Source organism: Vulpes vulpes, chromosome 7 (assembly GCF_048418805.1).
Source record: "Vulpes vulpes isolate BD-2025 chromosome 7, VulVul3, whole genome shotgun sequence".
Lineage (NCBI taxonomy): Eukaryota > Metazoa > Chordata > Mammalia > Carnivora > Canidae > Vulpes > Vulpes vulpes.
Genome location: NC_132786.1, coordinates 18,987,386 through 19,014,715, shown reverse-complemented (window position 1 = coordinate 19,014,715; position 27,330 = coordinate 18,987,386). Strand labels below are relative to the sequence as shown.

Sequence of the window (27,330 nt, the reverse complement as noted above, 5' to 3'; positions counted from 1 at the left end):
CATAAGCACAAAATAAGACCATATATTCAAATCTAACTCTATCATAATTATAATACACATAAATGGATTAAGGTCTCTAACTAAACAGAATTTGTCAAGTTGGATTCAAAAATAAAAGCCAACTGTAGGCTCTTTACAGAAGCCACATCTGGAACAGAAAGATGAAAGGTGGAGGAAAGGTGGAGTCAAGTCTGGCCTGGGAGGGAGTGGTGACATCAGGGGACACAGCAGGCAGCAAACCGTGGTCCTTACACCTCCCACCATGACAGCCCCTCTTCCAGTGGACCCTCTGACCGGCCTGAGGCCTGGAGGCTTTGGGGAGCCCGCTCTGATTCTGATAGATTAAGCCCCTTCTTGCTTTTCTGGCAGGCAGCAGAGGGAAGACTTCAAGGACCCCTGAAATGTGGGGTAGGTTTGTATCCAGGTGCACCAGGAGCCACTGGCCAAACTACTTCAGGAATGACTACACAGGGGCAGGCAGGGCTGGAGCCTTCTCCGCTCTAAGCCCTAAGCCCCAACCCCTGGGGCCTGAAATTCCTGAGTCCCAAATAGCCCCTCTCTTCCTCTCACCAAAGGGGACCACGTTTCCTCGTGAAGTAGGTGAAGGAGATGCGCGCACTATACTAAACCGCACAGACTTTCTACCAAATTAGTGATTCTAGATTTTCCAGTTAACGACTGAAAGAGGGTTTTGTACTTGGGCGGCAGTGGACCTGTGAGACGAACACACAGATCAGGAAGCTTCTTACTGTTCATTTTATTACTTGTTTTCCACATTCTTAAAAAAAAAAAAAAAAAACTTAAACTTCATGTACGGTGGGATTGGATTTGGACCACCCAGACTGGGCTCACCCTGAACATCCTTGTCTGCAGTGCAGGTGAAGGCTGGCAGGAGGGTCACCCAGCAGAGGAGGGCGCGTGCCCCGCTGCCAAGCACCAACAGGGGTGCCCCTGCAGGCTCTGCCAAGGACAAGCTGTGCAGATGCAAAGTCACTTACACCCTCTGAGCTCGTTTGCTCCTTTACGCCTGCCGTGCAGGGTCTGTATGATGGCTGATACTCAGGAGGTCCACAAACAAAACCTTAAGATGCCATTCAAAGGTGGGTGCTGGGCCACCCCCATGACCGCTGCTGAGAAGGGGGGAGAAGGAGTGCACAAAACCTCTTCCTGCTGACTGCACCCTTCGCCCCCTCCCGGCCCTGTCCTACTCTTTCCATGGTCCCTGAAGCCTGAAAAGCAACGGACTCCTCTTCCTGAGGTCTTTGAATGGAAAGTCTAGAAGTTTTCTGTTCCTTATTCTTTTATCAAGTATGGCTAGATGTGAAGAGACTGCCTATTCTAAACATCTTACTACTGTGATCTTCTAGACCTCAGCTTCTGAGACAGTCATCTTAGGACTTACTCCTGACCTGGAAACATTTCAATGCTTCCCTGCGCATCCCACCCCGCCCCACCCCATGACAGACTGTCAGCCCCAGGCCCTCTCCCTTCCCTCCCACCTCAGCAGGTGCTGCTTCCAGAGGGGCGACCAGGAGCATGGGCCTGGCCCTTTGTGCGTCCCCAGTCCCCTGACCAGGCACAGCAGCCACAGGACCTTGCTTGTGCAATGGGGCTACAGCCCCTGTAGGGCCTGGAGCCGGCCTGCGCCTCTGCAGTGGCACCTGTGTTCCCTGACAACAGAGCTGACCACATCAGCCCAGCAGGGTGGCCCTGCCTCAGCAACCTGGACACAGACAGTTCCCGAGGATTCCTCACATTTAATTAGGATGGAAGTGGGAACGTGAGCCTGGCGGGGGGGAACAAGCTGACCCTGGGGAAGGACATGAGGCAGGTCCTTCTGGCCTAGAGACGCCTTAGCCATGCTCACTTCTCCCAAGACAAACTCAAGAAGGCATAACCCAGTCTCTTACACGTGTTAGGGTTTGAACTGTGCCCCCAAAATTCATGTTGAAGTCCTAAGTCCCAGCACCTAACAGCAGGAAGGTCAAGTCACAGTGAGGGCGTCAGCATGAGCTGAGTCCAACAAGGTCCCTACAGAGGCAGTATCCCGAGTCGTGCGTACGGGGGTGGACAAGTGGACCAGTGACAGCGGGAGGGAGCCCTGGGGCAGACTCTCCCTCACTGCTTCAGCAGGCACCTGCCCTGCCGCCACCCTGACCTCAGACTGTGGCCTCCAGGCCATGAATGACTACCTGTGCTGTGGTCCGTGGGCCCTGGAACGTGCACTGCTCACCCAAGGGCCCATCTGGGAATTCCGTTCCACAGCGACCTTCCCACCTTTCCAGAGACTGAATTCCCTCGAGGGCGCACAGAGGCAAGCAGATGAGCCCACTGGATGCTCATCCTGGTCACAGAACCGATGGCGGCCCTGGTCCAGCTGCACCGGGGCCCCTTCCAAGAAGCTGAGGGCCTTTCCCTTGGTACCCCTACTTCTCCACTTAGACTCTGCAGGCAAATCCAGCATCAACCAAGGGGCAGGTTTCTCTCCAAAGAACACCCACAGCCCCTCTTGACCAGGAAAGGGAGAGCTGAGCCCTCCTTAGTGCTGAGACCAGGAAGGGCAGGTGCAAGGAGGCAGGGCAGCCGCTGGAGCAGCCAGGAAAACGTGGCATGCATATACGCGCGGGCACCCCAGCCACCTGCAAGCCAGGGCTGTCCCAGTGGGAAGGACAAGCTGGGGAAGCAGCATCTGAATGAACCTGAGCCAAGAAGGCCAGAGGCGTGGCTGAGATGCACACCAAAGAGTGGCCTCCCTGAGCAAACAGCGTCCTGGGGTCAGGGCTGGTCAGGCCAGTGGCAGAACACCCAGCCCCCTCACGGCCCGGAAGCAGGGAAGGTTCGGCTGGAGCAGGTTGAGGGGGTGGGACAGCCCCTAGGAGAAGGGGGCAGGGTCGGGACATCATCAGCAGGACGAAGCTGCTGAAGAAGGTGGCTAGGGGTCCCCCGCCTCGGGACCCACAGTTCCTCCTCGCAGGCTCTCTGGACCCCTGCCATCAGGCTGCTTGCATCCTTGGGCCAGCTGAGGGTCCCAGGTGGCACCACTGCTGCAAACCGTGGTTCTGCATCTCCCCTGGTTGTGAGAGAAGCCATCTGTGGGGGTAAGGCAGTAGGCACTGAAAGGAGGGGCGGACTCTGGTGACCCCCCGTGTGTCCAAGGGAGGCAGGCACAGGCACCCCAGCACGGCAGCTGCGTGCTGAGGAGAGAGGCTGCTGGGAAGGGCTGGAGCTGGGCCCAGAAGGTTCTGCCGTGGGGGCATCTGGCGGCAGCTGAGATACCGGGCGGAACCTTCTGGAGAGGCCCGAGGCGTCACCGGCCCTGCAGCCGTCCGCCTGACCACGCAGGATCTTTGGTTTCGGTCTGGTGGGGCCCTTCTGCCTCCAATAGGGCAGGTGTCTGTGAGCAGGGCCGTTAGACCAGCGAGGTCCCCGGGAGGGGGCCCATGGCCAGGAAGCCTGGCACTTGGACCCAGGGCCACGGGGGCGCTTCCCGAGCCGATCCACCTGGGTCCTCATGGTGGCTACTTCCTGAGACAGGCCTGCCAGGGCCGTGGCGAGCCGATCCAGCTTCTCTGAGAGGGCAGCGCCAAGGCTGCGGAGCTCTGGCTGCAGACCACTTCCGCAGGGGCAGGACTGCGGGGGCGCCTGAGGCAAAGCCGGAGGGATGGCAGCCACAGGGGGCGGCTCAGGCAGGCCTCTGGGAGCCGGCTTCCCGTGCGTCCTTGCTAAAACCAGAGCAGGGACACAAGATGAGAGTTCCTGGGCTGTCAGAGCTGTCTCCCCCTGGGGGGCCCCTTCAGCATCCTCCCCACCCACTAAGGCCCAGCCTCAGGTGGGACGAAGTAACTCGGGCTTGGGAATGTCGATGCCAGGGCTCATGACATCAAAGGTGGCACATCTCCTGGCTCCTCCCCAAATTCATGGACAGGATAAACCACAGCCTGGGTCTCAAACTCTCCTAGGATGGTAAATGGCCTGCCCACCTTCTAGGAAAAGGTTCAGCAGCTCTCTGTGACACCTCTGAGAGTAAGTGGCATCCCAGACCACCTAACCCTGCCCTACCAGGTCACTAGGCTGGGTCTGGAAATGCTCAGTGGACAGCAGGAGGCCAAGGCCGGAGAGCCTGTGGAGAGGAGCCCAGGATGGCCAGACTGGCCTGGGGCAGGGAGGCTTTTAGTGCGGTGAGCAGGGGACTGGTCAGTACCCAGGGCTGCTGGTCATCAGCACGTCCCTCCTGACCTCTACCCCTCCATTCTGAGGTCAGAGTCACAAGATTTTAGATCTTAAATTACTTTTTTTTTTTAAATCACCTAATCCTTTGCTGTAAGGCCCCTTGGAACTGGCCTCCACCCTAGGCAAACCTCACAAGAAAGCCCTGCTACTACCAGGGACTGGTGGGGCAGCCTGCTTTCCCCTCTTTCTCTGCACCCCAGCCCAGCCCTGCCCCCCTCCCATCTGCACCCCAACCCAGCTCTGCCCCCCTCTCTGTACTTCCAGGCTTCAAACAGAGAAGTGGATCCTGGAGCACCACAGAGGGGCTGGAGTGCTACCTGGCCAGGTTCTCCAGGAAGGAGCTGAGCTAAGGGCAAAGATGTTGGCTGTGTGGCAGGTACACTTCTATCTGAGCAGGAGGCAAGGGGTGGGGTCACCTCAGGACAGCTCAGTGCTCTCAGGAAAGCACTGCACGTTCAGAGCAGCAGAACCTGGAAGCCAGCACTGGGGCCCCACTAAGCCGCCGGTGGGAGGGTCTGGGTGTGGGTCCCACAGGGAGCTGGAGCCCAAGCCCCACACACCCCCTCCGGGCCCACACACCCCCTCCGGGCCTCTAAGTGTACAGTGAGGAGCTTCCTCATGGCAGGTGTGACACAGAAGCCCAGCTCTTGGCTCCTGGGATGCCCTCAGCCAAGTTGCTCACCATTACTGGGCCTGTTACCTCATCTCTCGAGAAAAGTCTCCTCAAACGCCAGACTTTGATTTTGGGCATTATCTACCCTGGTATCCTTGCTTCTAAAAAGTACCTGTGGGCTTTGATGAAAAAGCCAGCTATTTCTGTAGGAAAACACTGAACAAAACAGCAACCTGGAGTTCAAGGTGAGACCCTTCCTACCTGTGACCCGAATAAGCCTGCAGGGGTGCTAGGTAAAAGCTTTCCCCAGGCTTCTGGCTAGCCTGCCCCGTGAGGAGCTGAGCAGGAGGGAAGGAAGATGGGTGACCACTGTAGACGCTGACCCCCTGCCCACCACCCTGTGCCCTCAGCACTCCTGAAGCCACCGGTTCACCTGCAACACCTGGTCTTCCATTTCCAGGCCCCAGACCCCTGGATTCTTCACTGATCCTGGGCTTCCAGGACAGGGGACCATGGGCAGATCCGAGAAGCTTGCTGGGGCCCGGCCCAGGCCTTTTCTCCGGCTGAGGGGCAGGGCAGGGGTTCACAGCTGCCCCTGTAGAAAGAGCAGAGACCACCTGAGTTGTGGAGACCCACTCTGATGCGTGGATATTGGGACAGAGCCTCAAAAGAACTGAATTTTCAGGGCACCTGAGTGGCTCAGTCACTTAAGCATCTGACTCTGGATTGGGACTCCTCATGTTCTCAGGGTCTTGGGACGGAGCTCCAAGTCAGGCTCTGCACTCAGCGTGGAGTCTGCTGGTCTCTCTCCCTCCTCTCCCCCATACCCCCTGCTTGCATGCATGTGCTCTTTCTCAAATAAATAGTCTTCAAAATTTTTTTTTAAAAATTGAACTTTCAGCTTCTCAAACAATGGTTAAATAGGATGCAAGACAGATACACTGGGCCCTTCAGGGAGTCCAACCCTGGCTGATGGGCCCCCAGGGCAGATGTGATGAAGGTGGACTGGACTCTTCTGGAGTCCTCCACAGCAAGGGTGTGACACTTCTAGCTCTACTGCGGGGGGCCAGAAGCGGCAGATGGAGAGGGTGGTGATCTGCAGGCCCCATGCTGGGGGTGGCCCGTAGGCCATGGGAAACTGCTCTGTGCCCAGCCCCCTCTGCCATGTCCCACTAGACCCACTGAGCCATGAGGAACACTGGTACGGCTGGGCCTGTGCAGGAGCCAAGGACCACATAGAGCCACTGGCCTGAGTAGGTGGGGAGTTCCCTTCCCTAACTATTATCCCACTTTTACCTCCTCCAGCACTGCCCAGAGGGCCAGGCCGGCCCGGGGTTTCTGGGTACACGTTTCTCCAGGGCAACTGGGACCTGCCTCCTGTCTTTTCTTCTGCTCTTCCTGCTGGGAGACACACTGGGTCAGGCCTGGACTAAGGAGCCAGGCTGCCTGGGAGAGCAGACACATTTCTGGCATTCTTGACAGGACAACCTCTAAATCCTCCCAGGTGGGTGAACCTCACTGTTGACACAGTTTTCATTTGTTTTCAAATTTTGAAAATGCACATTACTATCACCATCATCGTCTTACATACATACATACGTGTGGACACGCAGCGCAAGTGCCTGACTTGAACCTTTGATCAGTGGGCTATCCATTCAGAAGACACCCATCTCAGACAAACATCGCCAGCTGCGTGACATGGTGACTCGCAAACCCACCCGACAGGGAACCGACCCATAGATATCCCTGCCGACCCATAGATATCCCTCTTTCAGAAGGCCTAGGGTGACATAGCTTTAGATAACTGGCCACCTGAGCAATCCCGCTTCTCCCTCGCTGTGCCCCTAATTCCTGCTCTGATGCTTTAAATTCACCGGTAAAGAGTGAACCCGCCAAACCCAGACACCCCACCCTTGAGTCAAATAAAGGTAGAGTCCCAGGTCCATGCCTGCTTTTCCTCTAGCTCTCTAGCTGCGACCACCCCATGTGCCCCTCAGGGACTGTGGGTAATAAATCCCATTCCTCGAAGTTCCCTAATGGCTTTTGCTTACATATGTCCAATGGTCATAAGAAGCACAAGGACTAGCCCCAGGGATGGTAAACGTCCATGGGGCCCCCTACAAGGGACATGGGCTGGGCAAGTGCCTCAGGCATCCCTCGCTGAGAGTGTCACTACTGACAGGCTGGGACCGATAGTATATATGCATATAGATGTTATTAGCGCATACAATGTGTATGTGTCAGAGAGAACGTACACACCTTAAGTTCATTGCCCTCTAATGAAGGCACTTGTTTAACAATCCTGGGATCCTATGTCCGACCTTCTCTCACAGACACAGCACAACTCACAGGGAACTCAAGCATGACAAAAGTAGACAACTATGACAAGAGCCAGGCAAAGCGAGAATCCAGGCCCTCTCTCAGGAGCCCCCACGCTCACCTGCATTGAGGCCGCAGTGGTCCCCGGGCTCTGCTCTCCCTGGGCCTTCACTAGGGCTGCTGCCAGTGGGGGCGCCGCCAGGGCGCGGGGACAGAGGGCCAGGACCCTTGTAGCCGGGAAGGCGGTCCCTCTCTGGCAACACAGAGCTGGTGTCAGAGCAGTGGCTACAACCCCCAGCAGGGATGGCTCCCTGGCCTATTCTGTCCCCCGCAAACTCACCCTGTGGGAACAGCTGCCAGAGCTCGTCTCCTTCTGAGCTGCTGAAGCTAGAGCTGGAGCCGGGGCTGGGGCTGGGGCTGGGACCTGCCAAGCAGGCAAAGCGCAGGGGCCTCCCAGGCAAGATCCCCTTCAGAGAGTTCTCCAGACAGTGGAGTGGGGAGGGCTTCATGGCTGCCCCTGGGCAAATGACAACAGAAGAACATTCTATCCCTTAGCCTGGGATGGTCAGGAGGACCTTCTGCCTTCATGAACAGGCATGCAGAGCTGGTCCCCCTTCAGGTCAGCTAATGGCCCCACCCAAGCTCGGGAAGACCCTGAACAGCTCTCGCCCTTGCCAGCTTCCCAGCTGCTCTAGAAAGCCAGCGGGGAACATTCCTGAAGTCTCAAGTTCCTGGTATCAGCCTCTAACAGACTGGTTCCAGACAGGCCCCAGGATTAGAGGCAGGCACTTCACTCGGAACTACTGGTCCAAAAGCAGAGACTCAGTCACATCCACGGGAAGCCCCCCAGGGACAGTTTTTTCTTCTGGGAACATTTAGAAACACCACGTTTATCCAGATGAGTCAGACCCTGCCAGCCTGCTCCAGCAGGCTCAGGAAGGAACACGGCTCCAAGTGCACAGGAGCAGCAGCAGAGGGAGACCCCACCACCCCAGCAGCTACTACAACAAAGCAGATAATCAGTCGTCTCCCAGAGAAACCCGGTGGCTGCAGGGAAACCGTCCTCCCCTGTCCTTTCAGCGATCGAGTTTCTGGTCTTCCTCCAGCACACCTCAGGGCACTGCAGCCAGGGGCACTGGGCTGCAATGTGAGGGACAGAGGAGACGGACAGGAAATCTAGTCCCTCGTCGAAGATTTTACTGGGAGGGAAGACGTGCCACCAAATACCAGGGAAGATGTCAGCTCACCATCTTGGAGCCACCTCCATGGCCCCGGCCTGGGGACCCCAGGGTCTTTGAGCCCTCGCTGGTAGCACACAGGGACGGGGACGCTGCTAGAGGTGAGTGCCTGTGGGCTGGCCAGCCGGAAGCTCCTGGTGGGGGCCTCTCCCTGCCCCTGTCCCAGGTGGGCTGGCTCACAGGCCTCGCCTCTCAGCCCTGTTTGAATGAGAAGCCAAGAGGCCTGTCAGCCCTGTGGGGCATGGATGCAAGAAGACACTGGACAGAGGACAGCTTCTGCCCCTGTTGGCTTCTTGGGCACAGGAGCTCCAGGTGTGGGACACATGCCAGCCCTACAGGTGTTCCCGGGAGCCGCCCTCAATCTCCCAGGACCTGTTTATCCCATACCCAGCCCCCTGGACTCCTGGAGGCCCCCCAGCTCAGCCACTGCTCTGGACCAAGGTACACGGGGACAACACAGCCAGGATTGAAAGATACTCCACTGCCAAGGCCCTGGCTCAGGCCTGGACTTGGAGCAGCAGACAGTGGGGCTGGGTATCCTGCCCTGCCTCCACCTACCACCCAGATGCTGGCCACGCCCTTTGGCTTCATGGCCTCACACAAGCCTCTGCCCAGGCCATTTCCAGAGCATCTCCTCCTCTGAGGGCTGGCTGTGGGCCTGCCAGCTGCATGGGGAAGCAGGGCTGGCACTGGCAGGGCAAGAGTCGCCTTTCCCTGCTCAGATGCTGGGGAAGCCGTGCTTTACCTTCCTTGTCCGCCGTCCAGTTCTTGGGCTCTGTTCTCTGTGGCCCCCTGTCCCCAGCTGAAGACCAGGACAAGGCTGACTGTGGCCTGAGCACTGGTATCTCTCTGAGACAGTTCTCCAGGCCCTGGAGCGGGGAGCTTCCCACTGGGCTTCCTGGAGAAGAACATTTGCAACATTTGCAATCTTGGGTAGTCAGAGGTCAGCCTCCACAAAGCCCAGGAGCCTTGCCTACACCCTCATGTCCAGGGAAGCTGGGGCCATGGGAGGAGGCACAGGGCACTGGACCTGTCATGCCAGGCACCTGGGCCCAAACACGGGTCAGTCCTGGCTCTGGGCAGGCCTCCTTGGCCTGGCCCTGAAAGAAAGCAACCTGTCCCAGCCATCTCCACAGAGCCTGGTCAGTGGGCGGTGACAGGGGTGATCAGCCACAGGCACAGGCTGGGCTCCCTCATGACACCCTGCTCCACCTTGGGATGGTTGCCACTACGCTGCCCCGGCCACAGAGGACCAAATGCCATAAGGCTCCCTTGCCTGGTCAGAGGGAAACACTACAGGTGCCCTCACCACAGGTACGATTTAGCAAGCTGAGAAGGCCAACACTAGTGTGTTCACAACTTGAGAAAAAAAAAAATCGCAAATATCCCATTTCTAGTGACAGAGCTGTAGAAGCAGCTGGAAGTAGATGAACCAGAAGTCCAAAAAAGGAAAAGCCCTTTCTACATAAGCTGACATGGTGGCCACATTCTTTCCTGAAGGCGTTTGCTGACGCGGGGCCGACAGGGCATAGAGAGAGAGAATGGGAGTTTCAGACTGCGGCATGGGGCTGGAAAGTTCAACTATAAGAAACCCCAAATGCAGTTACCCTGAGTTCTAAGGCAGCAGAGGGAGCTGGGCTGAAAGCTTGTAGAAGGCAGCATGAACTCTCCTGCGGTTTGCGTTATTTAGGAAGCAAAGTACACCAACGGGAGCTGTGCAAACAAGCACCATGCTAACCCCTATGGATGGACACTGCGCAGCGGTTAGGAGGAACGGGGTGCTGCTAGTGTTCAAGAAACATGCAGAGAAAATTCGGGAAGATGCCAAAGGCAAATGGTAAAATAAAAAGCAGGGTGGAGGTGTGTATATAACACTACAGGCTGTGTGAGGGAACCAGCACTGGGCCATGCAGGGAATGCCCAGAAAGGTAAGAGGACTCAGCTGTGGTGACTTGGGGTGGGGATAAGGGTGGGGGGTGACATCACCTCTCCTCTATAACCGTTTGCAGCTTTTGAACAAAACCCTGGGATCACCTATTAAAAACCAAAACTTGGAACGCCTGGGTGGCTTAGCGGTTTAGCGCCTGCCTTTGGTCCAGGGCATGATCCTGGAGTCCTGGGATCAAGTCCCACATCGGGCTCCCTGTGTGGAGCTTGCTTCTCCCTCTGCTTGTGTCTCTGCCTCTCTCTCTGTGTGTGTGTCCCTCATGAATAAATTAATAAAATCTTTAAATAAATAAATAAATAAATAAATAAATAAATAAATAAATAAATAAAATAAAATAAAATAAAATAAAATAAAATAAAATAAAATAAAATAAAATAAAATAAAATAAAAATAAAAAATAAAAACCAAAACTTGGGGCACCTGGATGGCTCAGTGGTTGAGCGTCTGCCTGCCTTTGGCTTAGGTCATGATCCTGGGGTCCTAGGATCGAGTCCCGCATCAGGCTCCCTGCATGGAGCCTGCTTCTCCCTCTGCCTGTGTCCTTGACTCCCTCTGTGTGTCTCTCATGAATAAATAAAAAATTTTAAAACCCTAAAAGTTAAAAAAGAAAAGGTGGCTGCACTTGGGGAGGAAAAAGCCCCCACAGCCAGGGCCAGCCAGGGCCGGGCGCAGGAGTCCAGGCTGCCACGGGCACCAGGGAGGCCCCAGTGCCGCTCTGTAGGCTCCAGCCAGCCGGGGGCAGAGTCCTGGGGGCAGCTCCAGGCCTTCTGCAGACAACAGATGACGCAAGGTCTGGAGGCGAGCAGCAGGGGACCGGGTGTCTGTGGACAAGGCAGACCAAGAGCGCTCAAAGATTCGAGTGGGGGCAAAGGTCAAGAGGGGACACTAGAGAGTCCTGCAAGATTCCAAAGAGGTGTGACAGCTCACCACGGACACCTCCACGCAGGGGGCTGAGGAGAGACATGGGTCACCAGAGACATTCCTTAGGGTGGTTTTACATGAACTCAGGACATTTTTTCCTAAGTTGAAAATATCAGTTTGATGTTATAGGCATTTCCTTGTGTCTGGGATAAGGAAAGAGGGATCCCTGGGTGGCGCAGCGGTTTGGCGCCTGCCTTTGGCCCAGGGCGCGATCCTGGAGACCCGGGATCGAATCCCACATCGGGCTCCCGGTGCATGGAGCCTGCTTCTCCCTCCGCCTGTGTCTCTGCCTCTCTCTCTCTCTCTCTCTGTGACTATCATAAAAAAAAAAAAAAAAAAAAAAAAAAAAAAAAGGAAAGAGTTGTCACAAAGGAGACGACCTTCTATTTTTTAAGGGATCTTAGATGTTGTCCTACTCCTTCTGAGCCAAGTCACTAAAACAGATCCTCCACCTCCCCCCCGCCCTGACCCACTGCCACCCTGCAACAAGCCCTGTGTCTGCTCCTGCCGCAACACCCCCGGCTCTGCTCCAGAGGGCACAGCAGCCTGGGCTGGTTGGGTCCGACATGATGGCGGGCAGGGGGCCCTCTCGTCCTTCCCCAGGACTGACCCCAGCCTCAGGCCAGCCAGCTCACCTTTTCCAGGCGGACGCGCCTGGCTGCCCCCAGGGCTCTGGAAATCCAGGTCCCCATCGGTGCTGCTGGATGAGGAGAAGCTGGGAGGGGTGCTGTGGGGACCTGAGGGGAGGATGGGGCTGCCTCTCACATAGCCCTGCAGACTCAGAGCCAGAAGAGGCCCCACAGTCACCTCTGCAGGAAACAGCACAGCTGACATCAGGAGAAAGCCACTAGCCAGGTGGTCCCCTGGGCCCTGGGCTGTGAGTGGGCACCCAGGACACCTACCCCAGAGGATCTCGCACAGGGTCTCCCCTTAGCTTAGTGGCTCAAGCACTAGTTAAACCCACATGAACCCATATGTTGGTCTCATGGGGCTGGAAAGCAAGTAAGAGCCCTCAGAGGGGGTGGCAGACCAGAAGAGTTTAAGTGGCTCCCACCACACTCTGGAACTATTTGGGGAGAGGCATCAGTGAGAAGCTAGGAAGGCCATGCACCTCCAGAGGCCCAGGATGAGGAGCGGGGGACCCACCAGCGTCCTCAGCACCCTGAGCCCAGAGCCCCATTTACCTTCACTGTGTGATCTGCAGGACTGTAGCTGGGGCCTCTGGGACCCGGGGTCTCCTGGCTGAGGGCTCTGGAATCCAGAGGCTGCCGGCGGCTGGGGAGGTAACGACCCACTCAGGGGAATGCCCTTCAGACAGGCCTCCAGGGCTTCCAGGGGTGAGCTCGAGGCACTGCTGGCTGGGACAGGGGAGATGGCTCTATCACCATCTCAGGCACATTCCCCTGGCCCAGCCCTAGGCTGGCTGCCCCAACCTGCCTTCTTCAGGGATAACACCCTTGAGGGGGACATGGATTAGCTCTCTGGTCCTGCAGGGTAATGACACGATCTGTACCCCAGCCCAGGGGCCGGGTAGACAGACCCACATGTTATGTAGTGGGGCCAGCTTCCTGACAGATAGGAAATCTCTGTAAAACAAGAGTCTCTACAATGGAAGGCTCCTGGATGAGGCAGCTATGGGTGAACAGAGGGGAAGTCACTGCCTGAGAAGGACAGCCAGGTCCTCCCTCCATTAGCCAGCAGAGCCTCGGTGGGGCCGAGAATCCCACTGGAAGACTTGAGAGATGCCCCCAGGCCTCACCTTGAGCTACGGGGCCCCAGCTGGGCACTTGGCCCCCTCTGGTCTCTCCGTCACCCCCCTGGCTGCTGGTAGCAGAGGGGCTATGGGTCCACTTGCTGAGCTGACAGGACGCAGGTGCCAGGGGGCTCTGGGTCCAGCCGTCTTCCATCTTCACCACAGACAGCACATGGCCAGCTCCAGGACCAGGGCCAGGAGGAGGGGTCTGGAGGGGTCGGGGCCCTGTGGGAAAACCCCATGAGACCTTTATAGGGTCAGGACCAAAGCCCCTGGCCTCCACAGCAGTCTCTAGCCCCAAGGCGGTCACCCATTAAACACCAGCAACTCACCCTCCCATCATGCCCTGGCCCCTCTGGGGTGCCTCCAGAGGCTTCTACTGAGGGATGTCACATCGGCTTCCTCAGGTGGCACCAAATCTTTCCTCCAAGGCTGGTGAGCCTGTCTCAACTCACCTTTCTCAGCAGTGTGAGAAGCTGCGGTGTATGGAGATGCTACCCCAGTCCACATAAACATGACAACATGACAAGAACGCCCAATTCAAAAGTATGCCCCAAGGGTCTGTGGGGCCAGCACTGTTCTCAGCCTCCCCTGCCTACACTTCCTCCCTTCTGGAACTTTTAGCTCTCCTCTAACAGCCAACCTGGATCATGAGCACGGACAGATGAAACACCTCCTACATGCCCAGCTCTGTCTACAGGGAGAGCCCCTAACGCAGCATCTCTGACCTACACAGGAGGTGAGGGCCTGAGGGCCTGATGTGGAGCCCTGCTTGGAGCAGGGGAGGGGGGTGGCCCTGGGACCATCCCTGCCCAGCCACAGGCATTTACCTCCAGAATTCCTTTGGCAGGCCCCTGGATCCTCCTGCAGCTGTGGGTCCCCCACTCCTGAGGGGCCAGAACGTCTGTGCCGAGCCTCCGGGATCTCCTTCAGACAGTTCAGCAGACCCTGAAGGGGACAAGCCCCAGAAACTGCCTCTGTCTTCACTGTAGGAAACAGGAACATATTTTCACCCTGAGCCCAGTCACAACAAACAACAAAAGGTAGACAATCCAGGTAAGGGCCAGAAATCTGGAAATGTGGGTCTTTTTGCAACTCATTTAGATTTGCACAGGCCATTGTCTTCTTGGTGTTTGGTTTATAAATGCCTGTCCCGGGGCGCAGGGGCAGTACAGGCGGCTGAGCACCTGACTCTTGGTTTCTGCTCAGGTCATGATCTCAGGGTCATGGGATAGAGTCCTGGGTCTGGCTCCACACTCAGTGAGGAGTCTAAGACTCTTTCTCCCTCTCTCTCTGCCCCTCTCCTCACCACCTCCCTCTAAAATAAATAAATAAATCTAAAAAAACCAAAACAACAACAACAAAAAAACAACCTGTTTTCACACCCAAACCAGACAGCTGGAGGGAGGGAAGATGTGAGAGCACAGTACCAAGGCAGGGCACGTGGCGTCCCTGCCAGCACACGGGAAAGGAAGTGAGCTGACAGGTCCCTATCTGCCCTCGGTTCCCTGGGCCCCAAGCAGAGCTTCTCTCTGCAGAGGACCGAGCTTTTCTCACACTCACTCACACATGTATATTACTGTATCCTAGCCTCACTGTACCTGAAGGTGGGAACAAGTATCCCCTTTTACAGATGGGGAAACCAAGCCTCAAAAGCTTCAGGAGGCTTTCCTAGTCTTTGCAGCTAACAGGCACCAGGCTCCAGGACGGGGCTCCTGCCCCCACTGCACCACCCAGTCCCTCCCGCCCCCTGCCGACTCTACACACCCACTTAGAGTCAATGCAAAGTGACATTCAGCAGCTCCTCCTGAGAGGTTCCATATTAGGACAAGTAAAAATCACAAAAGGATCCAGGGAAAAGTGTTTTTGAGTTTCCTTCTACCAGCTGACCAAATGTCATTCTGCTAAGAAAGCCACCTGGATCTGGAAATAGGAAATAGGAAATAGTGGAGCAGGCGTGTTGGGAAGGTTCCTTTGGGAAGACATTGTACTTAGAGAGAAACAGCTACAAAAAGGCAAATCGAGCCTTTCAGAGGCTTCAGAAACCTTGGCCTGAGGAGACAGGTCCCCAGGGACTCACCTTCCCAGGGTGGGCTCCCAGGCCCCAGCTCCACTCTGGTTAGCTGAGAGGTGCCCTGGCCAGGGACAGGAGGTGGCAAGCCTGGAGACACCTCAGGGTGCTGGGGCCCAGGCATGAGGATTTCCTTCAGGCAGTTGATAAGGCCTTCCAGGGGGCTGTTCCCAGGAGAGAGTCCTATGGCACCTGCAAGACCACCTGTGTGAACAGGGACAACACCTGCTGCGTAGGGCTGTCAGGGGGCCTGACACATCTGTGTGAACTGAGCATACCTGTTTCCCTTCCCCGCTCAGCTTCAGGGCACACCCCACTCTCAGCAGAGCCAGCCTCTCACCTGTCCCCAGGGTCCCTCTCTCCTGTTTTCCATTCTCCTTCTTCCTGCTGGAGCTAGAGGTAGGAGGGCTGGGCTCCCCAGCTAGGGCTTCTGGGCCTTCCTTCTCTGTAACTCTTGGTTTGTCAGCAGTTTCTGTTACACGAGAGACAGAAAGAGGAGACCCCTGGGTGGCTCAATGATTTGGTGCCAGCCTTGGGCCCAGGGTGTGATCCTGGAGTCCTGGGATTGAGTCCCACATCGGGCTCCCTGCATGAAGCCTACTTCTCCCTCTGTATCTCTGCCTTTCTCTCTCTCTCTGTGTCTCTCATGAATAAATAAATAAAATCTTTTTTAAAAAAAAGGAGAGACAGAAAGGTCTTTCTAACCCTAGCTCCTGACTGAGAGGAATTGCCCCAGATCGGTCCCGATAGAGGGCAGGCCTCTCAGTCCCTGCCCCCTATCCCATCCCCAAAGGGCAGCCAAGTCCTAGAAACTTGCATTTGTGGCAGAGTCAGTCTCTGCAGGCTTATCCCAGGAGTCTGTCCTGGCACAGGCATTATATTTTAAACACCAAGACTGCTTGCTCTGAATAACCCAGAGCCCCCCAGTTCCAGCCTCTGACTTTGGCTCAATAAGTGAGTCCAGCAGCCTTGACACGCAGGACCCAATCTTGTACTCATGCTTCTCAAATTTCAGCACATGTACCCGCAGAGCAAATCTGCCAGAGGACACCCAAAATCATGGGCTAAATGGGGTCTGTTTTTCAGGAGTGCCAATTTTAGTCCATACTCATTTAAATATTTTAAGATATTTTAAATAGGGGCACCTGGGTGGCTCAGTCAGTTAAGCATCTGCCTTCAGTCAGGTCACGATCTCAGGGTCCTGGTATCGAGCCCCACATCGGGCTCCCTGCTGAGCAGGGAGCCCGCTACTCCCTCTCCCTCTGCTGCTCCCCCCACTTGTGCACTCACTCTCTCTCTGTCAAATAAAGAAATAAAATCTTTAAAAATAAATAAATAAAATATTTTAAATAAAAAAACAGATATTCCAACAAATACAAAATTTGCAAGAATCTTTTAAAATACAATCAGACTCTACAGAGAAATCCTAGTGGCTGCCCTTGCCCTCCTCTGCTCTTGGGGCTGCCTTGGTGAGAAGGTCTGAGACTCAGAGCAGGTGCACACAAGTGTATTCCTGTGCCGATGGGCCTGCATGTTCCCTAGGCCTGCGGTGCTCTGCAAGCAGGGCTGGGAAAGAGACTGCTCAGGGGCCAAGCATAACACTTCCTCTTTGGTCTACAGACAGGGGCCTTTGTCCTACTCTTTGGGGAGCTGGCCCGCATTAACAATAAGGGAAACTGAGTTCCAGGGACAATGAAGAGAGCACAGAGTCCAGTCTGCCTGACTCCAGGGTCAGAGGCCTGGCCCCGCTGGGTCACACTCACTGATGGGGAGGGGGCTTCCCTGTCCGCCGGCTCCAGGCAGGCCACTGGATGATGAGCTGCTGCTGGATGTGGCAGCCATGCTGGGCCAGCCAGTAGGTGTTTCTGGAAGGCAGCTGAGCAAGCCTCCGAGAGGGTAAGTCTCCACGGTCACAGCTGCTACTGGGGAGGAGGAGGAGGACACCCGAAGCTAGATTTAAGCCCAGCAAGGGGTATGCCCCCAAAGTTGTCCCATCTGGGCCTTCCTTGCCCTGTTCCATTACAATGACCCAGATGTCAGCATCCTCTGCATCATCATTCCTGGGCTCTGAAACATCGATTCAGAGTCTTGTTCTGATGAGACCACCTCACCCCTACTTTCTGGGTCATCTACCATCCACTGAGCAGGCTCGAGGGCCAGGGCTGGTGGGGACAGACACCTCGAGGAGGTATAGTCTGAGAGCTGAAAGCACCAGCTGAGCAGAGCAGGGTTAAGGACCAAGAGTCTGGTGATGTGGGAGGAGCACAGGCTGGGGTGGGGGGACTGGGCCCCACTGGCCATGCTGATGGGGCACAGCTTCCTCTCCTCATCTAAGAACAGGGACTGACCTCACCCGCCACACAGCCCTGATGGTGTGGCTGAAGCCCTGGAGAAATGGGCACGAGAAAGGCCAGGAGCCAGTCTCACCCATGACCCATTCCTTCTTGGGGGCAGACGTGCTACTGGGCATTTGTGCAACAGATGACCCTAGCTAGGGTCTGGCCGGGGCTAGGCAGGCACCCGGCACCCAGCTGCAACTCTACTTCGCCTGACTTACCGTCAGGGCTGCCCCGTTCCCCGTCCAGGCTGACAGCTCCACTCCCACTCTCGCCCTCTGGGCTGACCTCCCCAAACAGGAACTCTGGAATCTCCTTGACCAGCTGCACCAGGGCGGTGAGGTGAAGGCTGTGCGGGGGTGCTCCTCCTGCTGGAGAGGCCACAGTGAACCCCCACGCCCTCTGTCAGCTTGGCACTCACGCTCTGCGCACAACTTCAAACCAGCATTTCCGTGAGTAGCAGCAAAGGAAAAACTGAGGTCCCTGAAGTGAGAAGGATCTGCCCCAGGGGACAGCCAGGACCAGGGGCTGGGAACTCCAGGTACTGTCCCTCGGTACCCGGTACCTCTCGGAGGGGAATGCCAAGGAGAGCTGCGCCCTCCCACCAGCCAGACCCTCTGGCACTCCTACCCTCCCAGCCTAACCAGGGCTAGGCCCGTGAGCCACATCCCCCATCCAAGGCCTCCAGAAGTCAGCCCTGTGGCAGCACTCAGGAGCTGCCAGCTGGCTCTGTATGGTGGGTGGCAGGAAGAGGGCTTGAGTAGGGGACGCTCTCCAAGAGTGACCCCAGGTTTCTTCCTGGCTTTGTATACAATGGCAACAGTGTTCCAGGTTCACACTGTTCACACTGGGGGGCAGGGAGGGAAGTGGGCAAAGGGTGAAAGGTCTCAGAGAGGTTTGGGTATAGAGCATGGCAAGGGCTGAGGTCACAGCATTCCCTGAGGAGTAGAGCCAGGGGCTGAGGACCACACAGTGGAAGGGACAAGGCTGCCCAGGGGGACCAGGATACCCAAAATGGCCTGTCCCTCATCTGCCAAGATTACTCACCCAGGGGGCCTCCTCCCCTAGGAGGCTCCTGTTCCTCACCAGCATAGCTCCTGCCTTCCATGGTTCCTCCAGGCTCCGTAGGAGACAAGAAGGCAGAGAGGGGGAGTCGCTCAGCTGTCCCTGGGAAAGAAAAGAAGGAGGCACAGCCCCCTGGGAATGGAAGTCGGCCTCCACCCACCTACCACAACCACGCAGGCACCTGTTTACAGGTGTGTTTGTGTGGTCCTCCAAACCTCAAGAACCGTGGGGCCACCTGATGCTCAGAGACCAGGCTGCTCAGTGTTCCGCCCATTCTGGAGTGCCCCAACTGAATCTTACCCAGAACCCTGGGGCAGGCTATCAAAACAACGATGGAACAAAAGATCAGTGAGGCCCCCAGGTCAGTCTGAGGCTGTTGGAACATCACCTCAGATGGCATTCATTTTGTTGGTGAGACTAAGGCCTGGCAGGCCCTGGCTGATTCAGGACTGGCTTGGTCCTGGATCGCGCCTCCTGTCACTTGTCAGCGGGGCCAGGCCGCTCCTTACCCAGGGAGCGCAGTGTCTCATAGTTCTCCTGCATCACGTCCCGGTAGAGTGCCCTCTGCCCTTCACCCAGGAGCTGCCACTCCTCCTCGGAGAACCGCACCGCCAGGTCCTGGAAGGCCACGGACACCTGTGGGCACAATCTCGGGGGAGTTGGGGGTTCCCTCCCAGCACCACCAGTCTCTCTGTGTCCCCAGGTGTCCACCAGGAAGTGGGGAGCAGTGAGAGTATGGTGCGGGCCTGATGGGTGGGAGCAGGTGAAGGCAGGGCGGGAATGTGCTCAAGACACAGTGCTGGGGTTTGGACTGTGTCCCCAAAAATGTATGCTGAAGTCCCTCCCCTCGTCCCCCATGAACGTGGCCCTATTTGGAAACATGTTCCTCACAGATGTAGCTGAAGAGGAGCAATAGGGTCACACAGGGAGGAGAAGGCCAGGTGACAATGGATGCAGAGAATGAAATGACGCAGCCACAAGCCAAGGAAAAGGCAGAACCAGCAGAGGCTGTAGGAGATGGGAAGGATTGTCCCCTAGAGCCTTCAGAGGGAGCCCACCCCTCCACCCCCGCCCCACCATCACCACCCTGGTTTTGGCTCCCTGGCACAGGGAGAGAATCCACCTGCTGGTAAAGCCTGCCTGGTGTGGTTCTTTGTTACAGCAACCCCCCAGGAGCCCTCACACTCCGTGACCCTCAGCCTGGGCCTAAGAAAAGGTCAACTCCAGGCTGGGAAGCCCAGCCAGCCCTAAAGTCACCTTGCTGGAGAGTTACTGGAGGTAATAAGCAACCTTGGCCTTGAATGTGCAAGGCCCTGGGTTCCTATCACTACAACATTAAGACAAGATACACATAAAACAGGTAAGTCTGATAAGGAACCAAACACTCCATACTCTTAGTGGGGGATGACCCAACAGCCAGGAATCAAGCAAGCAAAATGTTTATGCGGTCCCTCCCAGCCCCACAAGGAAGAGAGCGAGAGAAAACACCTCAAACAGCTTGGCAAGTCTAGAGGAGGCAGATCCTCCTGTACCAGGACAGACAGACGGCCGTGTGACTGGGAATGAAGAAAACCAGCAGCCAATGCACCTGTACTGGTGGCCCTTGATCCTCAGACCCCAAATCCTATGGCCACAGTTCTACAGACCCTCTGGCCCAGCCAGGTCAGTGCTGGTGTCCAGCTGTTCTGCTGGACTCCAGGCCCGTGCTGGGCTGAGCCTGCCCTCACTTCCCCGGCCGAACTTGACCTCCAGGGCCACGGCCAGCCACAGTGACCCCCATGACCTTTTACCACCAAGCCCGTGCAGCCCGTGGGTACTATGCACTGCAGGAACCCATCCAGGCCTCCATGCCTTGGTCGCCACACTCCCCCATTCTGGCCCCCTCCCTGACCTCTCCACTCTTCACCCCTGTAGGCTTGCAGCTCTTCAGCCTGTGGCCCACTCTGCAAGGAAGGGCTCTGAAGAGACCTCGGATCATCCTTGGACAGTATCCCCTGCTTTGTAAGACATGAGAAACATTCTGTCCTCACTTCTTTAAAAATCATCCTTATGTGGGCATTAAAATGGTGATCAGACCCTAAAAGATTACCTGCGTCTGAGAGGCATGCACTTAAAATTACAGCAAAAATGAACTTCGTGCAAATTAAGCAAACAGAGTATCAATTATGGGAAGGGTCCCTCTGCTGTAGAAACAGATGCTAAACTCTTTGTAATTAAAATTATTGAACAAAATGAAAACATTCCTAATAACACAAAGAAGTTAATCTACTGCCTTGTTTCATCAACTCAAGTCGGCAACTTTAAAAACCATAGCTGCGGACAGCCCTGGTGGCTCAGCGGTTTAGTGCCACCTTCAGCCCGGGGTATGATCCTGGAGACCTGGGATCGAGTCCCACATCGGGCTCCCTGCATTGAGCCTGCTTCTCCCTCTGCCTGTGTCTCTGCCTCTCTGTCATGAATAAATAAATAATATTTTAAAAAATAAAAACCATCGCTGCTAACCTTGGCATTGTCACTGATGGCATCTGCTCCCCACACACCTCTTACCTTCTGACAGCTGGCACCACCACATGGTCACAACTGCCCTCCACTCTCCTGCTGAATTGGTCAGGGCCCTGTCCACACACCTGGCTGGAGGCAGCCTATCCACAGACTACCTGCTTTCAGTCCAGAGGCTCCCAAATGCCCTCCTGCCCACTTGGCCAGCCAGCAGACCTTCTGGAAGTCATCTCCACCCTGATAGCCCAAGTATAGTTGCTCCCTTTCAGGAACACATACAGACACCCTCAAAAACATCTCTCAAAGAGCTATCCCCATTTTTCCTGGACTTTGGACAGATACAACATAGCCAATGGTAGGGTCTATGCAGAATAGCTAGAGGATCAGGCCTGAGGCCACTGTCCCTACAAGGTTGGCCTTGGGCTACTGTTGGGGAACTTGGATTTCAGGAGGGTGGTTTGCTGGGCCAACTATTTGCACAGCGTGGTTCATGCTGGGCATCTACTTTTGCTCTGGGACTCTGGTCTGTGTTAGGTGGAAATAGCCACATGACCAGCCACCAATGGAAACCCTGAGCGCTGAGTCTCTAGTGAGCTTCCCTGGTAGACATTTCTTTTCATTCATTTCTTTCTTCCTTTTTTTTTTAAAGTAGGTAGGCTCCATGTTGGGCATGAACTCACAACCCGGACATTAAGAGTCACGTGCTCTACGGACTAAGCCAGGTGCCTCCCTTAGTAGACCACCTTTCACACCAGCCATCACAACTCAGCCGGAAGAATTATGTACATCCCATGTGATTCCACTGGGAGAAGACTCTGGAAGCTCACACCTGGTCTCCTGTATATTTTGCCCAATGTGCCTTTCATTTTATTTTGCTTTGTGTCCTCTCACTGTAACAAATCACAGCTGTGAATATGAGTCTATGCTGAGTCTTGGGAGTCCTCCTCGTGAAGGACTTGGGCCCCAATACAGGGTCCCCTTATATTTCCTGACAAGACACAGACACTTGAGGGCTCAGAGTACGCCCCCACCTGGCAGGGGACCTCATGGCCTAGCCTTGTTCTAGGTTTGAAACCTCATTTCCCATTGCTCAAGCCACTCCCTTCCATCCCAGAGCTCATGGCCCACCTGCCTGGCTCTGCTCTCTGGTCTCTCTGCTCCTCCCAGCTACACTCCCACTCTTCTCTCTCTCCTAGGCTGGGGAACGTCAGGGCTGATGGAGCAGGGGGACACCTCAGTCAGAAAGTCCTCATCTGCACAGTAGTCCCAGAACTTCAGACTTGTCCCAACTGGCCCAGTGTCAGAATGGGCACAAACACTGTCTTATTGGCTAACCACATGTGTTTTTGCTTGAACGTTTCAGTCACTATGTTTAAACATACATAGATGCTGTTGTGATGAGTACGTGCACATCCTTTAAAAGTAATACTGAACTGATTTTAAAATATTTGCAAACACTACAACTAAATGTACTAAGTATACAACTATGTAGGATTCGGGGGAGTTTTCAACATTAAGGAAGAGGATCCCAGAGTCAGTGAACAAGGTTGGAACCCCCTATTTATCACCCCACTCACCCACTGCTCTGGAGGAGGAAAGGTGGGGAGGGGCAGGAAAGGGCCAGTGGGCTAGTTATTCTGCTGTCTTTTGTTTGCCACACAAAAATTTATTAAACTCCCACTCTGGCCAATACACCAGAACAAAATAAGGTGTCCCCAGGATCCGGAAACTAGTCAAACCAACCCCACAGGAAAGATTAGCCATATGCAGGAGGGGGCCCGAGCCACCGGCAGACATGTACAGTCTGGGTGCCCTACCAACATCAGGCTCTGTACCTTCGAAACAAGAGTTCTACCCAAAACACACCCCCAGGAGGCCAGTAAGAAGAGACCAGTCAGGGTGGCCACAAGGTTCATTTCCTCTTTACCTTTTGGTAGCACAACACATGGCTGGCTCACCAGGTCCAAGTGAGCTCCAGGGAAGGTCATGCTGATATCAGCTACTGAGCATGGAGGATCTTCTTTCTACCAAGGCCACTTCCCCAGCCCGGGATATTAGCTGATGCTCTCCTGTGCCCTCTCTATGGGACATAGCTCATGTGAACTGAAGCCAGCCTGAACATCTCCCATCTGACAGTGACAGCCGGAGATCACAGGCATGTGGCTACTTCTCTGAAGGCAAGGTTTCCCTGACACATGCTATCCTACATGTGGTCCAGGTATGTGAGACACTCAGCCTACCTTGGCTCTACCTGCTTGAACCAAGCTTGAACACTCACAGGTTACTGGCACTCTGCTAGATACTGAGATGTGTCCTCACAGGCTCTATTGTCAAGGTACCCAAACATCAGAAGTGTGATCCTTCCTTTCCGAGCATTTCAGAGCTCTCGTTGATTAACAAGGCGGATCTCCGCAGGCAGCTGGTCAGACCAGTTGGTAGAAAAATCACAGCGCCAAGTCTAGGACTGGGATCTCTGAACTGAGATCTTAGTGCCTTTTCTGCTCTGCTTAATTGTGACTATCACCAGTAATCTTGGTACACCTTAAGAAAACAAGCATCAAACATCTAATTTTAGAAATTATCATTACCCAGTAAAGTTTGTAGTGGCAGATCTTGAGTACAAAGAAATGTTCCTGTTGACACTGCTAAATGGCAGAGTCCAAATGGCACTGCTCTGGCTGGGGCGGGGAACATAGGAGGAAGGACCCAGCAGAGCCATGTGACAGTTCTGGGGAGCTAGTTTATCCCGAGATGTCAGCAGACAAGTTCTCTGTTTAACAAACGGAGTGAAAAATACTCTCTCCTCGGCCTTATCAGAAGCTTTTTAGAACATAATGACTGAAAAAATAAAAGTGCTTTTAGGTTCAAATGATTGACTTCACGTTCCTTTTAATTAGGTCTGACTTCCCTGCCCCATCCTTGATTTACTAAATCAGCAGTAAGCCCAGAAATCTAGGTTTTCAAGCCTCCTGTGACTCTGACAAATTCTTAGTTCAGAGCCACAGGCCAGGGGAGCACTGCAGCACTGTACAGGTTGGAGGCCTGCCCAGCCCTGCTGGAAATGAAACATATGCTGGGGCACAGACCCCTGAAAACAGGCTTGGCCCTCCTTCTTCCCAGTAGCCAGCTCTCAAATGCTGTGCATTTGTAAACCAGAAATCAGACAACTGCCTAGAACTTTAAAGGGAGGGATCTTTTTTTTTTCTTTTTAGATTTTATTTATTTATTCATGAGAGACACAAAGAGAGGCAGAGACATAGGCAGAGAGAGAAAGCTCCTCCCAGGGAGCCTGATGTGGGACTTGATCTCAGGATCCCGGGATCATGCCCTGAGCGGAAGGCAGACACTCAAATGCTGAGCCACCCAGGTGTCCCAGGGCAGGGATCATTTAATGCTGATTTCCACCCAAAACAAGATGGCTCTTTAATTCCTCCTTGAAGAGAATTTCTCCTTCAGTAATGGGTGGCTCACCACATTCCCAGCAGCTGGTCCTATCACTGGCCCAATGTGGCATTTAAATCCTGGATGTAGGGGTGCCTGGGTGGCTCAGTTGATGAAGCATCTGCCTGCAGCTCAGGTCATGATCCCAGAGTCCTGGGATCAGCAGGGAATCTGCTTCTCCCTCTCCCTCTGCCCATCCCCCCTGCTTGTGCGCCGCACTCGGTCTCTCTCTAAAATAAATAAATAAATAAAATCTTAAAAAAGAAGTGCTGGACACACAGATTAGCTACTGCATGGGAGTTAGGGCTGGACTTCAGGAACCAGACTGCTAGAGTTCCAATCCCTGCTTTGCTCCATATTAGCTATGGGACCTTGCTAAACTACTTAACCCACTTGGGCCTCGGTGAACTCATTTATAAAATCAGGATCATAATGACCTACAGCACAGGGATGTTGTGAAAAGTAAGTGAATCAACACAGGAAAAGAGGCTAGAACAAATACTGGGATGGAATAAGGGCTATTAGTGTTACATGGCCAAATCTGTCTGTCTGACGTCCACCTGCAGGTCAGAGCCTGCCACCTCCAGCTACACAGAATGGGCTCTTCAGCACACACTACTCCTGACTTTGCCTCTTTATCTCCTGGCTAAATATACCCAACTCTTTTAGACAGCTGGAAGAGATGGATTCCAGGTCTTTCACCATCTTAGCCTCAAGACAAATTCTCCAAAACAAAGTTCTTATGAAATGGAAATGGGAACTGACTATGGCCAGAATAGGTGGTTCAATCAATGGCCTCCCTCTGCCCAGAAAAGGTGGAGGACAAGTGGGTAGTATGTGTATCAGGGAGTGAGCAAACATGAGTGTGCAAACATGTAAGGCACCAATGCTTGCCTCAAAGGATGGAAACACACTGTTGTCTTACAGTCTGGACCCACTGTCCTCCCTGGGCCCTACTTCAACTCCTTTGGGCTTTCAGGTCTGCCTCCCTCCCTCAACCAACAGGAGAAAAGCTTTCTGGATTGACCCAGGGCTGTTGTTAACTGTGCAGCCTCTGAGCTCACTGCCACCATGCTTTTCCTCCTAAAACATTCCTCCTTACCCTGTCACTAGCCCAACAAGAAAACCACAGCTTTGGTGCCCACAGGACCTGTCCATCTTTCCGCACTCCTTCCCAGCCTAGATCCATTCCCCCAGCATGCCTCAAGTTTGGGTTCCCAGTCTGGACCCTGCACCCTGCTGCTCCCACTTATGGGCTGTGCTCACACATCCCTGGCCTTTGGGGAGTCACACTGGATAGGAAGACAAGAGGCCTTCCCTGTAACTCTCTCTCTGACTGTTATCTACCAATCCCCAAAGCCACTCCTACCTACCTTCTCTGTGAGGCTACATAGTGTGAGGATGCATCCTACTTGGAATATCAGATTTGAAGGACTGGTGGTCCAAATCCCTCATTTCGTAGAAGAGGAAATTGCAGGAGAGCTTAGCACGGGACCAGTGGGCATACCCGAGCAAGGGTATCCTTGGGCTGCTTTGCTGCACAGCCAGAGCTGCAAGGAAGGCTGCCCCTGCTCCCACAACATCTGGTTTTCCTGGTTTCTCTCCAGATTGCAGGCCATGAATGACTGGAGGTTCTGGCTGCAGGCGGCTAGGTCTGGCCACAGAATGTCCCAGCCGCTATCCCAATACCAACCCACCTCCAAACCATGGAGTCTACAATTGGCTGAGGATGGCCCAAGTTCATGGCCACCAAAATTACAGAACTGGCTCCAGGTGCCCACCCAGAGGAACTGCAACAACTCCCCATTGGTACCATCATGTTTTCCTGGCATCTTCCCAGTCCCGCACACCACTCGCCCAAACTGCCAGGCTGTGACAGATGTGGCTCTTCCTCCAGCTCTAGAATCTACACACCTTACCTGGTGGATAAAACCTGGGAGTTTGTTTCATGTCCCCTCCCCCAAGGATCCAGGATCCTACCCAGAATAAAAGCATCAGATTTACGCCTTCCCCTGAGGCCTTGATGCCCACGGCTCCCAGGATAACTAATAATTAAAAGAAGCCAGGCCGAGGGAGGGCGACGCGTAACCCCAAGGAACGAGTTTCCGCAGGTGGAGACAGGCTCCGCGCACAGGGCACTGGGGGTCAAGGGCTGGGGAGGGCGCAGGGGGTCGTCCGAGGACCTAGACTCCTGCGCACCAGGCCCGTCGGGCCGAGCGCAGCCCGATACCAAAGTTGGTGGATGCCGGGGTCTTTGCCCCCCAGCCGGGGGACCGCTCCACGCCGCGCCCAGCTGACCCACCGAGGCGTGGGTCGGTCCGTCTGTCCTCCCGGTTCGCCTTACCTGGCGCGCCATCCCGGGACTCAGCCTCCGCGCTCAGCTTCCGGCGCGGCCCGCGGCGCCCGCTCCTCGACCGCAGACTGTGCCGCGACCCTCGGCGACAGCGGCGACCGAGGTCAGCGCGGGAGGAAGCACGGCTGGGGTCACGGGCAGCGGGGGAGAGGCGAGGCTGGGCACGGCGCGGCCGCCGGACGCCCCCCGCTGCAGGAGGGGTGGTCCGGCTTCCGCCCGGAGACCCCCGGCCTCGGCGGCCCGCTGGGCGCAGGCGCGAACTACACTTCCCAGAGGGCGCCGCGGCGCGGGCCGGGGGGCGGAGCCGGGGGCCGTCTCCCCGAAGCCTCCTCCCGACCTGCTTCTCTCAGGACCCCAGGAAACTGCGGGGAGGGGCTCCGCGCCGGGTCCCGCCTGGTGGCCAGCTTGCGGGTGTGTTTGTCCGAGGTACGCATCCGTCCGTCATCATCCATCCATCACCCATGCGTGCATCCAACAGTTACTGAGCGCATCCTCTGTGCCGGGTGCGGATGCTCAGATGAAGCGGGACCCGCCTCTCCCAGA

The 27,330-nt window shown here is 55.3% G+C and overlaps 1 protein-coding gene across 35 annotated transcripts; it reads right to left on the bottom strand.

Moving 5' to 3' along the window:
• Positions 1 to 742: 742 nt before the first annotated feature.
• Positions 743 to 26,912, bottom strand: KRBA1 (KRAB-A domain containing 1). Of its 35 annotated transcripts, none has more exons than XM_025993847.2 (18): positions 26,779 to 26,912; positions 19,004 to 19,130; positions 18,477 to 18,596; positions 17,651 to 17,800; positions 16,857 to 17,015; positions 15,434 to 15,565; positions 15,103 to 15,297; positions 13,853 to 14,008; positions 13,029 to 13,247; positions 12,454 to 12,627; positions 11,905 to 12,078; positions 9,146 to 9,298; positions 8,410 to 8,598; positions 7,503 to 7,679; positions 7,284 to 7,415; positions 6,140 to 6,244; positions 5,277 to 5,438; positions 743 to 3,722 (listed from the first exon to the last, which is right to left on the bottom strand). In XM_025993847.2, the coding sequence occupies exons 1-18, from the start codon at positions 26,788 to 26,790 to the stop codon at positions 2,815 to 2,817; spliced, it is 3,444 nt and encodes a 1,147-aa protein (XP_025849632.1). In that variant the 5' UTR covers positions 26,791 to 26,912; the 3' UTR covers positions 743 to 2,814. The 35 variants fall into 35 exon arrangements, with proteins under 35 accessions (XP_025849632.1, XP_025849633.1, XP_025849637.1 ...); XM_025993848.2 differs by having other exon boundaries at positions 6,140 to 6,241; XM_025993852.2 differs by having other exon boundaries at positions 15,103 to 15,285.
• Between the last annotated feature and the right edge of the window lie 418 nt (positions 26,913 to 27,330).

What these genes read in the sequence shown, in the direction of transcription:
- KRBA1 (XM_025993847.2), bottom strand. An exon ending in CTGGGGCCCCGTAGCTCAAG is followed by an intron (nt 12,628 to 13,028) that starts GTGAGGCCTGGG and finishes CCCCTGTCCCAG; the next exon opens with CCAGCAGTGCCTCGAGCTCA. An exon ending in CTGCAGATCACACAGTGAAG is followed by an intron (nt 12,079 to 12,453) that starts GTAAATGGGGCT and finishes TGTTTCCTGCAG; the next exon opens with AGGTGACTGTGGGGCCTCTT.